At 48.2% G+C, this 11,975-nt stretch overlaps 1 protein-coding gene across 4 annotated transcripts; it reads left to right on the top strand.

Annotated features, from left to right (window-relative positions):
• Positions 1-448: 448 nt before the first annotated feature.
• Positions 449-11,973, top strand: D2HGDH (D-2-hydroxyglutarate dehydrogenase). Of its 4 annotated transcripts, XM_052804567.1 has the most exons (10): positions 449-594; positions 883-1,283; positions 4,505-4,562; positions 5,354-5,493; positions 6,202-6,395; positions 7,519-7,687; positions 8,699-8,842; positions 9,258-9,400; positions 10,201-10,366; positions 11,612-11,973. In XM_052804567.1, the coding sequence occupies exons 2-10, from the start codon at positions 890-892 to the stop codon at positions 11,869-11,871; spliced, it is 1,668 nt and encodes a 555-aa protein (XP_052660527.1). In that variant the 5' UTR covers positions 449-594; positions 883-889; the 3' UTR covers positions 11,872-11,973. The 4 variants fall into 4 exon arrangements, with proteins under 4 accessions (XP_052660527.1, XP_052660526.1, XP_052660528.1 ...); XM_052804566.1 differs by lacking the exon at positions 449-594 and having other exon boundaries at positions 683-1,283; XM_052804568.1 differs by lacking the exon at positions 449-594 and having other exon boundaries at positions 687-1,034.
• The last annotated feature ends 2 nt before the right edge of the window (positions 11,974-11,975 follow it).

The raw sequence follows: 11,975 nt of genomic DNA on the forward strand, positions 1-11,975 counted from the left end.
AAGGAATTAGATCCGTGTTCCCTTTGTAAGTGGAAGAGAATATAAATCTTTTTATTAAGGAAAAGCAAAACAAAAAAAGGAATGTAAAGTAAAAAAATGTATATCTATTTTTGGATCACGATATAGATAATGGATATATTGTTATAAATAAAGTATTTTTGGGAACAAAGACGGACGAGAGCGTGTTAGCGGTGGCAGAGGTGTGCTTCTGTCGGCGTTTGAGGGGGGTGGAGGGGTGGCGGAGTGCCCGGCGCTCCGGCTGTGCTGCAGGGTGGGCCGGGGAGGGAACCGGCGATCAGCCCTGCCGGGGCGGGCGGGCGCTAGGACCCGGGCGGTTCCACGGGGCCGGTGGGCGTGCTGCGGCGGCCTCCTGCCGCCAGGCGGCGGTGCCGCCCGCCTGCAGTGAGCGCATGCGCTCTGTGCGAGCTGGGGGAGGCGGCGGCGGTGGCGGACGTCGGCCCGGCCCCCTCAGGGAGCGGAGGGGAAACCAGGGCCCGGGGTCCCGGCCGCAGCCGTGCCTCACAGCCGCCCAGCCTCCATTGCTGCCTGCACCGGGACAGGCCTGAAGCTGCCAGGCCCAAAAGCACCCGAGGGGTGCGTGAGGCTGCCGTGTCTCAGCTGGGCTTGGGCGGGCGGTTGGTCACGGCGGCGGGGAAAGCCGCTGTCTGAGGCGCTACGGGATGGGTATTCCCCCCCCACCCGCCTGATGTGTGGTATCGCCTGGCAGGGTGGTTGTCACACGTTGAGGGGCCTGTTCCCAGCTCCTCACAAGCTGGGGGAGCGCTTAAGCTGCTTCCTCCGGGAGAGGACACCCTCCCACCCCCCCCGAGCCCGGGCAGCAAGGAGGGGAGCTCGGCCACGAGCTAGGCCTCTGCTTTTCAGGGTGATCATGGGGATTTCCTCTGCGGTCCCCCGCTGCTCTGTGTGGAATCCATGGACTGGGCTAAGATGGCTGACAAGCTTCCCCAGGAGAATCTTGGCACAGCAGAGAGTGACTTCTGCCCCGGGGACGCTTCAGTGGAGGAAACTGTCAGGTGCGCCCACGAATGTGGTTTCCAGGCCTTGGGGTATGAGGCCTCGGGCCAGGAGGGCACTCCACGCAGCCTCCTGCAGCTTCCAGGAGGTCATGCTGACTAGTGAGCGTTACAGAGTGCAGCGGCTGCCCTTTGCCCCTGTGTCTGACAGTGATGTGGCTTTCTTTGAGCGTGTAATGCCAGGTAGAGTCATCACAAATCCGGAGGAATTGAAGTCATTTAATGTGGACTGGCTTAAATCAGTCCGAGGTACGTGAGCTTGTTTATTTTCTTGATTTTGGTAAAACCTCCTCTCTGCCCTGTTAACGTACCAGGATGAAAAGCCTGCCAAAGGAAATCTCATCTTTATTTATAGCAGACCACATCTTTACAGGCCAAAATGAGTTTTCCTCATAGAAAATATTCCTTTGAGAATTACCTAATATCTGCCAATCTTTCAGGCTTTCATTTAAAAAAAAAAAAATCTAAGCCCAGTTAACTTACTAAGTAATTTTTTCCTGAAACAAATTGATTCAGAGCTACACGATTCTGATGACAAGGTGGAGTGCTTATGGGTGAGGATGAGAGGGAAAGCCAATAAGACAGATATTGTGCTGGGAGTCTGTTATAGACCGCCCGACCAGGTTGAAGAGACGGATGAATCGTTCTACAAGCGGCTGGCAGTAGTCTCAGAATCGTGTGCCCGTGTCCTTATGGGGGACTTTAACTTTCCAGACATCTGCTGGAAATACAACACAGCAGTGAGTAAACAATCTAGGAGGTTCCTGGAGTGTGTGGAAGATAACTTCTTGACACAGCTGGTTGGTGAGCCAACCAGGGGAGGAGCCTTGCTAGATCTGTTGTTTATGAACAGGGAAGGACTGGTGGGAGGTGTGATGGTCGGAGGCCGTCTTGGGCTTAGTGACCATGAAATGATAGAATTTTCAATTCTTGGTGAGGCAAAGAAGGTGGTCAGCAAAACCACCACCATGGACTTCCGGAGGGCTAACTTTGGCCTCTTCAAGGCACTGGTTGAGAGAGTCCCTTGGGAGACGGTCCTGAAGGGCAAAGGGGTCCGGGAGGGATGGACATTCTTTAAAAAGGAAATCTTAATGGCTCAGGACCAGGCTATTCCCATGTGCCGCAAGTCGAACCGCCGAGGAAAACGACCGGCCTGGCTGAATGGGGAGCTTTTGCTAGGACTTAAGAAAAAAAGGAGAGTTTATCATCTCTGGAGGAAAGGGCGGGCAACTTGGGAGGAGTACAGGGATCTTGTTAGATCATACAGAGAGAAAATTAGGCGAAAGCTCAGCTAGAACTAAATCTGGCCACTATCGTAAGGGACAACAAAAAATGTTTTTACAAATATCTTAACAGTAAAAAGAATCCCAAGGAGAATATCTTTCCTTTAATGGATACAGAAGGGAACGTAGCAACCAGTGATGAGGAAAAGGCCGAGGTACTTAATGCCTTCTTTGCCTCAGTCTTTAATAGTGAGTCCAGTCATCCTCAGGGTACTCCACCCCATGATCTGGAAGGTAAGGATGAAGAGCATAACATACCCCCCTTAATCCAGGAGGAATTAGTTAGGGACCTGCTACGCCATCTGGACACTCACAAATCTATGGGACCTGATGGGATCCATGCAAGAGTACTGAGGGAACTGGCAGAGGTCCTTGCCAAGCCACTCTCTATCATCTATCAGTGTTCCTGGTCAACAGGGGAGGTCCCAGAGGACTGGAGGCTTGCCAGTGTGACTCCCATTTATAAGAAGGGTCGGAGGGAGGATCCGGGAAACTACAGGCCTGTCAGCCTGACCTCGGTACCGGGGAAGATTATGGAACGGTTTGTCTTGAAAGCACTCACATGGCAAGTCCAGGATAAGAGGGGGATCAGGCCCAGTCAGCATGGGTTTACAAAAGGCAGGTCCTGCTTGACCAACCTGATCTCCTTCTATGACCAGGTGACCCGCCTAGTGGATGAGGGAAAGGCTGTCGATGTTATTTTCCTAGACTTCAGCAAGGCCTTTGACACTGTCTCTCATGGCATACTCCTTGAGAAGCTGGCGTCTCATGGCCTGGATAAGTGCACTATTCACTGGGTGAAAAACTGGCTGGATGGCCGAGCCCAGAGGGTAGTGGTGAATGGGGTGAAATCCAGTTGGCGGCAGGTCACAAGTGGTGTTCCCCAGGGCTTGGTGTTGGGCTCTGTTCTGTTTAATATCTTTATTGATGATTTGGTTGAGGGGATTGAGTGCACCCTCAGCAAGTTTGCAGATGACACCAAGTTGGGAGGCAGGGTCCATCTGCTTGAGGGTAGGGAGGCTCTACAGAGAGATCTGGACAGGCTGGATCGATGGGCTGAGGCCAATCGTATGAAGTTTAACAAGGCCAAGTGCCGGGTCCTGCACTTCGGTCACAGCAACCCCATGCAGCGCTACAGGCTTGGGGAAGAGGGGCTGGAAAGCTGCCTGGCAGAGAAAGACCTGGGGGTGCTGGTTGACAGCCGGCTGAATATGAGCCAGCAGTGTGCCCAGGTGGCCAAGAAGGCCAATCGCATCCTAGCCTGTATCAGGAACAGTGTGGCCAGCAGGAACAGGTGGTTGTTCCCCTGTACTCGGCACTGGTGAGGCCGCACCTCGAGTACTGTGTTCAGTTTTGGGCCCCTCACTACAGGAAAGACATTGAGCTGCTAGAGTGTGTCCAGAGGAGAGCAACCAAGTTGGTGAGGGGCCTTGAGCACAAGTCTTATGAGGAGCGGCTGAGGGATCTGGGGTTGTTCAGTCTAGAAAAGAGGAGGCTGAGGGGAGACCTTATCGCTCTCTACAACTACCTGAAAGGGGGTTGTAGTGAGGTGGGTGTTGGTCTCTTCTGTCAGGTGTCTGGAGATAGGACAAGAGGAAATGGCCTCAAGTTGAGGCAAGGGAGATTTAGGTTAGATATTAGGAAAAATTTTTTTACTGAGAGGGTTGTCAAACATTGGAATGGGCTGCCTAGGGAAGTGGTTGAGTTACCATCCCTGGAGGTATTCAAAAAGCGAGTGGACAGGGTACTCCAGGGCATGGTTTAGGGGGCATGGTTAATGGTTGGACTCGATGATCTTGAAGGTCTTTTCCAACCGAAGTGATTCTATGATTCTGTGATTTTATGATACAGTTAACAGTTTTGGCTGAACCTCAGAAAACAAGTGGTGTGAATTTTCTGTTGCTTTTGTCAAAGATTGCATGAGAATATAAAACCTTTCCCATTGCCCCCACTGGGAACCGAGTCTATGGATACATGCAAAGTTTCTACGGTGGTTTAAGGGAAAGCCCACTATTGAAAATGTTTGTTTTAAAAGTGGTTAAAATGCCTCTGCCTCACAGTGGAGAGAGCATTGTTATTTTGGACATCATGCTTCACCACCTTTTTCTTTCTCGCCTCAACTTTAAAGCCCACAACTTCAGAGTTGTTCAACTTTAGAGGCTTCAGAGTCCCTTGCTTTCATTGCAGGCTGTAGCAAGCTGATGCTGAAGCCGCAGACAACAGCAGAAGTATCTCAAGTTCTCAGGTAACACACACCTTTTCTGCTGGGCTTTTGGTGAGGAAACTCGGGTGTAGTCAGGGAGGATCCGGCAGGTGAAGGGAGATTCTAGATGTTGAGGCACTAATTGCTCAAGCATTGGAATTGCTGAAGCTGTTTTCTTCCCAACTGCGTGTCTTGTGGTTGAGCTCTGGTGACTTCAGCTCTCCCCTCTGCTCTTTATATCCCCATTTCCTTGGGCTGCCCACTGTTCCTTGATGTATCTTTTGTTCCATCTGCTCCCAGGATGGGAAACGCTGTATGCTGTTGCTAGTCTGGGGGTATGCATGTACTGGTGGGGAGCCAGTGTTGCTTGTCTAAAAAACCTACAGGTTCCTAATTAGGAGTGTTTTCACTTAGGCAGCTGAAATTTTTCAAGCAGAAGGGGACTTCCACCTGTGCCTTGTATTTCCCAGGCCCAGTGCTCTCCCTGCACCTCGGCTTTTCTGGGGTGATAAATAGCTTATGTATAAACAGAGTAAGCGGTGACTTCCAGGCAGATGTTGCGTGGCAGATCTGTAGATATGCATGAGGGTAACCCCAAGTGTTCGTTCCTTTGCTCAGTGCTGCAATGAGTTTAGTAAGGAATTGTGCTTTCTCACTTTTGCAGTGAAACTGTCCCTTTATATCAATTTAATCTTCAGGCTAAACGCTGCTTAATTTTAAGGAGCGTTGAGTGCTGTCGCAACAGTAGATGTTCATGTGGAGCTGAAACTCTTCTGACAGACTGAATTACGGCCTTAAAATGCCTAAGGCTTCAGAAACCTTTTTCCTTCCAGATACTGCTATGAGAGGAACCTGGCAGTGAACCCACAGGGGGGTAACACAGGCCTTGTTGGGGGCAGCGTTCCTGTCTTTGATGAGATCATTCTCTCCACTGTTCTCATGAACCGGATCGTCAGCTTTGACAAGGTGTCTGGTAAATATCATAGAGATGTGAGGCACAGAAATGAGCCCCAGGCCTTAAACCAGCCATTTTTCCTGGGAACTGATAACTGCAGGATCAGCAAGGTTCTGCCCAGCAGTGTCATAAGGAGCATCAGAGGTTTGTTTCATCCAGGCTTCTGCTGCTGATGTAATCCTTAGGTTATAACAGTAGCAGATATAAAAATACATCTGGTGGCAGAAGGGGAAGAAAGGGAGAAGAGAAACATGGACATCCTATTATCTGCTCATAAATTAAATGAGAAACCCAGCAGGTGGAGCAGAATGACAGTGTTGAAGGCGGCACCTGATAACTACACTAGCAAAGGGAAGGGAAGGGAAGGGGAGGGGAGGAGAGGGGAGGGGAAACTTACACGTTGTTTGGATTTGGAGAGTTAGGAATCAGGCTGGTTTGAGTATTTCGGTTCGAGAGAGAACAACAGGCAGAGATACACTTAATGTCGTTGTGTTTTACCAGTCCAGAGTTGTAGATGACTAGATGTTGAGGCAATGGCAAAGCTCCCCTAGGCTTGTGGAGGGGTAGGGCAATGCCCTATAGCATGGACAGACTTCCTGTGCATTTAAACTGAATCCCAGACGGTTTTGGAGGAAGGGGTGGTTGCATCTGCTTGTACTTATCCCGCCTCTTGAGGAGGCACCTTCTTCTTGGGCATCAGCTTGTAGCGGGACATTTATGTTTCAGGAATCCTTGTGTGCCAGGCTGGCTGCATCTTAGAGAAACTCAACGAGTACTTGGAGGAGCAGGGGTTTATCATGCCACTTGACTTGGGAGCAAAAGGTAGCTGTCACATCGGTGGTAATGTGGCCACAAATGCTGGAGGCTTACGGCTCTTGAGATACGGCTCTCTCCGAGGGACAGTGCTAGGACTGGAAGTGGTAAGGCGAGTACGTGGCAGTTCCGTTCTGCATTTAAACCTCTACTTCTTACCATTTCCTGCTGTTCTAGCCCTTAGCTGTCCATGATGCAGACAAGTTCCTCTCCAGGCTTCCACTCTTAACTTTCCCTTGTATGGCTCTTTTGCAAGGGTCAACAAGTGTCTTCATGTATGTAACATCTGTTATTGCTACTGCAGTTTCCAGCTTCCGCCTCTGTCCTTTCTGACAGAAGTAATATCAGGTAGTTTTCTAATCCAGAGAAGTGAAAAGAAGGTAGGGAGAGATTTGGTGATCCCAAGTTACCTGCATGAGGTTGGTTCCTCTGTGGAGCGGTGGGCCTCTGGAACACTCTGCTAAATCCATCCTACAGCACACTCTTTCTAGTGGCTGCTCACTCAACTTTTAATAGAGCTGCCTGCTTTGGGTTTGTTTGGCTGCTGGCTTTCTCCTAGAGTCTTTGCCGTTCCTCAGCCTGCTTCTGCCCTACAGGCCTGTGCCTCTGTGTATAAAGGCTGGGATTAGTGGTTCTAAAAGATTTGGGAGCTTGGGAGCAGAGAGCTAATAGGAAATAAATTGGGTAGGTAACAAAAGCCTGGTTTGGTTTTATTGTGTAGGCCCAGAAAGGAGAGCTTTTGTCTCTCAGGTTAGTCCCTCTAGTGTCAAAACAGCCTTTATTAACATGTCTTAGAGACATTCAGCCTTGATTTAAGGCTCAAGTGGTGGAGGGCTTGCTTCATTCTGGTTAACTATGTTCACTGTCTCAAATAGTGTTCCTTGTTTCTGTGGAATAATGGGAGCTAGGGCTGCAAAGAATGGCTGATCTTCTCCACTGCTGGTAAGAAAGCACAGCAAACTCCATCTTCTGTTATTACTTGTCCTGCTGGAACATGTGCAAACAGCACCATAAAAAAAGAAGCAGAAAAGTTTGCGGGAAGACTCAGGCAGGATACAGAGAGGAGGAAGAGCTGGGAATGGAGGAACAGTGATGAGACTGTGAGAATGGGCTGCAGCTGGTGTCCACTGCTCAAGGCTAGTGGCAGCTTTTCATCAGCTTGGTAGTAGACAAGCTTACGACAGCAGATTTCTACATTGGTGCTATGACTGGGTCTCCATATTCCCACAGGTGCTGGCTGATGGCTCAGCTCTGGACTGCTTGGCGTCTCTGCGCAAAGATAACACTGGCTATGACTTGAAGCAGCTTTTCATCGGATCCGAGGGGACCTTGGGAGTTATCACTGCTGTCTCCATACTCTGTCCTCAGAAACCTAAGGCTGTGAATCTGGCATTCCTAGGTAGGAGCTGATATTAATAATTTCACACCTGAATTCAGAGGCTGGGAAGGGAATAGGAATGGGGGAAGAAAGCACTGGTCAGCCTGCTGAGCTAGACTACCAGCATCACCTTGTTTCTGAGAAACAGTATGGTGCTGTATGTTAAAATGCCTGTGCAGGTATTTGTAAATGTGTAAAATACCTGCAAGGACAGGTTGCTCTGCAAGGGAAGGAGAGCCAGGAGCTTAGCTGGATGAAGAGGCAGGCAGGACAGTGCCCTCACTGATGAGGGCCCAGTCTGACAGTACCCGAGTGAGGTGAACAGGGCAAGTCTGGTCACAATCCAGCGGTCACTGGGTGAGTCCATAGTGACAAGGCAAGGCTGGGAAATCAAGTCTGCAGGTCTGGGTGTGGATCAGCAGGGTACATGGCCAGGCACAGCTGCTTAAAAGCTGCTTCAGAGTGAGCCTCAGCTGGGGTGTCCCTGCTGAGGCTTTTTGACAGAGTTGTTTGTGGGGAGCCTTCACTGAGCTGTTCTTTCCTCAAAAATCTCCAAGGCCAGCAGGGGCTTCTCAAACAGCTTGGTCATATCAGACGTGGCCTTGAGAGCAGAGATCGAAACTCCTAGGAGGGGATGAGTAGACTCCAAGCGCTGACAGACTTGTGGAATATGTGCAGTGGACCCCAGAATTTGCCTGGACTCTTACAGTGGCCTTTAAATTTCTGGGGTCACCTTCTTGCCTCTGCTGAGAACTGAGCGTGGGGCAGACATTTTGGTATGAAGTGTCTTAGAGTGTTCAAGAGGTCTTGCCACAGCAAAGACTAATTGCTATACCCTCCTGCTGTTCTGGTCTGAAATCTTTCCCAGCTCAAACCATTACAGGAACTGCTGATCTAAACCTATGCGGGGTAGGAGGTTGCATTTTCTGGAGATGGGAAAGATGACCTGAAGCCTGATAGACTTTTTAAAACTTTTTACAAGGTTTTGGGGAGCTGGTTTTTGTTCCTGATTCCTCTCTGTTCTGTCTGAAGGGTGTCAGAGTTTCGCTAAGGTTCTGGAAACATTTACAACCTGCAGAGCCGTGCTGGGAGAGATCCTGTCTGCCTATGAGTTCATGGATGAGAAGTGCATGGAATTGGTTGAGAGACATCTCAAGCTGTCCAGCCCAGTGACAGGTACCAGTGTCATTCATGCATTGGGGATTTTTAGCCTAGTTTTATATATATACATATATATGTCAATGAGTGTGTGGGCATTCCTTATAATTTTTTTACCCAGTACTCAATCCCAAACAGGTTTGGTGGAAGTCTTTAAAGATAAGACTTTTTACTTCTTGTTCCCACAAAACTGCTAGTTTTGTGAAAAGCTAGCTAAAGGATAGGTGGCTAGGTAAAGGATAGAGTGTGTAAGTGAAGTGCCCTACAGATAAAAGGTTGCGACTTGAGCTGCCCATTCACCTGGCACCAGAGAATCTGGGCAGTAGAGCGACCTCATGAAATGTGGCAGGCTTGGGAAGAGCTCCAGAACCTGCGCTAAATTCTGTGCTTTTACCCCAGAGCATCTGCTTATTCTGTTCTTCCTCACTTTCAGGCAGCCCTTTTTATGTTTTAATTGAAACTTCGGGCTCCAACTCGACCCATGATGAAGAAAAATTGAACAACTTCCTAGAACAGACCATGACTTCTGGTTTGGTCACTGATGGAACTGTGGCAACGGATGATAAGAAAATAAAGGCAAGTCATCGTTTCCTTTTGCGCAAATCTCTTTGACATGATTCTCTACTTGGATTTGTATTTTTCATAGGGAAGTGTTCAGACTGATGTTTGGTATAAACGTTGCCAAGCGATCTGGTAGGTTACTTGGCCTATTGAGTAGGAGTGCTAAGAGAGAATACTTACCACTGCTGACTCTTCCCAGAAGGCCTGCGTATTTGGTGGATGTTTCCCTTTTTAAAAAGATCAGGATAATGAATTACATCTTTCAGTAGTTGCTGGGGTAGGACCCAAACTGCCTGAAAATTATCAAAACCAGAAGCAGAGTTGTCAGCAAGGCCAGGAGTGAGCAAATTCCTGTAGGCCAGCGTGACAGTGTGTTAGAGCCAGAGACTGTGGTCCCAGGGAACAAGACAGACACATAGTGTCTCAGTGAGAAGGACAGTGATTTGTGTCCGCCCGGTGAACATGAGTCTTTTACACTGACCCATGGTTCTTCCAGCCCCAGTTGCCAAACCAATCCTTGCAGTTCAGTAGAGGAGGCACATCCCCACTTCTTGGGAAACCCAAAACAGCTTTGGAGAGAATGCCTCTGCCTGTGTTCTTTCTGTCTGTGGTACTGTCAAGCTTGAAGAGTTGGTGTATCACTACTGTATGATGCTGCCAAGAAAGTGTTATTACTAGCTTCCAAGACGCAAATGGTATCAAGGGAAATCAGAAGTTGATGCAAAGAATCAAGGCTTTTTTCCCTCCATGCCACAAAGCATGGAAGCCAAGAGGTACTTGGTTTATTTGGATTTCTTTGATCTTTGATTTGTCAGATGCTGTGGAGCCTGCGGGAGAGGATCACAGAGGCCCTCACTCATGATGGCTACGTCTACAAATACGACATCTCTCTCCCTGTGGGAAAGCTGTATGATCTCGTGACTGACATGAGGGCTCGGCTGGGCCAGAGTGCCAAAAACGTGGTGGGCTATGGCCACTTGGGTAAGTGTGGATGCTGGGAAAGGAGGTGATTGCTCTTTTGTGCTCCAGGTTTTGCTGTGCAACTTCCTAGCAGTTTTAATGGTGGTTTTTACATTAGTGAGAGGCATAGACTAAATAGCCGAGAGCTGTTAAAAGAGGAGGATGCGTAAGGATCTTCGTGCTTTAATTTCATTGCTTTCAGACTGTATTCCATATGTTAATGGCAGTTTGCTAGCCAGACAGGCACTGAACTGGTCATTTGTATCTTCTTGCTCTGTACTTTCTGTTTAAGTGTGTAGGTTGTTTAATTGGACCATCAATTTGATTAATGTACTTAGACACATTTGGTAGATAACCACTTCCTTGTCCAAAGTGATTAGTCGTATTGAAAATCAATTTTGTCCAGGCCATTAACCCTCTAAAGGAGAGTGATAAAGGTAATGCACAGAAAGGCTGGTACATTTGTCAGAATGCTTTCAAACTAATTTGATTTTACAAGCAGGTAAATTGGTAGTTTAGCAGAGCTGTTCTGTTTAAAAAAAAAAGAACAGAACACTCTTGAGCATGCTTGGTTTGAGATGATTTGAAAGACATGGGAACACAAGTCTGCATAACAAAGCCTGCCTCTGGTAGCTCTTGGTATTGAGGATTAAGCTGTGAGGGTTTGCTGGGATGTAGGAAGAGGTTCCAGAGTGAGAAAGAGTAAGTCGTGTTTATCTTTGTGTGTTTTGTCTTCCAAATACCCAGCAACTGTGTGCTTAATCAAATACCATCACACACAAGTGGCAAAAGGAGAAAATGTTCTGCTTGTGTTGTTTCTGTTGACACAGTGCCAAGTGCATTTAGAACATTGCACAAACATAATAGGGAGAGAGAATGATGGAGGGCCATATTAAAATCTAATGATCATTATGAAATACCATTGGGGAATTCTATGGCATGCCATCTCGGCAGTGGGACAATAATTAATGCAGCACAGTTGTTTGAATTTTAAAATCACAAGAGTGGGAATTTGAAAGTAGCTTAACTCAGAACACTTCCTCAAATACTGTATTGAAAGCATGGAAAAACAAAGATCCTATTTGAATTATTTGTGCATGGAGAGGCTGATGTTTGTAGAAGGACAATGAACTCATCCTTTCTTGCACAGTTTGGAGACTAACAAAGGCACTGTTGTTTGAGTACGTGGAGGAGGCAGTAATGAGTCTCCAAGGCAGGGCCACTGAGTTTTTCTTACAGACCCACCTCTGCAATGTTTTCTTCCAGGAGACGGAAACTTGCACTTGAACATCACAGCGGAGTCCTATAGCCATTCCCTGCTGGATGCCATTGAGCCATTTGTGTATGAGTGGACTGCAAGACACAATGGCAGTATCAGTGCAGAGCACGGACTGGGCTTCAAGAAAAAGCAGTTCATTCAGTACAGCAAACCCGATGAGGCAGTCTTTCTAATGCAGCGTTTCAAAGCCATGTTAGACCCCAAAGGGATCCTCAATCCGTACAAGACACTGCCCTCCAGTTCCTGAGAGCAACAGGCACTGAGAAACAAGCAGATACCATCATGCGAGGATGGCACCTCTAGCTCAGTAACTGCACTTTAGCCATAAACAAACTGATGGATGAAGCAAGC

This window comes from Harpia harpyja, chromosome 12 (assembly GCF_026419915.1).
Source record: "Harpia harpyja isolate bHarHar1 chromosome 12, bHarHar1 primary haplotype, whole genome shotgun sequence".
Classification (NCBI taxonomy): domain Eukaryota; kingdom Metazoa; phylum Chordata; class Aves; order Accipitriformes; family Accipitridae; genus Harpia; species Harpia harpyja.

Bases quoted from the DNA above. Each gene is read 5' to 3' on its own strand.
- D2HGDH (XM_052804566.1), top strand. From the start codon at position 707: ATGTGTGGTATCGCCTGGCAGGGTGGTTGTCACACGTTGAGGGGCCTG. The intron at 4,563-5,353 runs GTAACACACACC...TTTTCCTTCCAG, and splicing joins GAAGTATCTCAAGTTCTCAG to ATACTGCTATGAGAGGAACC. The intron at 9,401-10,200 runs GCAAGTCATCGT...TTGATTTGTCAG, and splicing joins CGGATGATAAGAAAATAAAG to ATGCTGTGGAGCCTGCGGGA.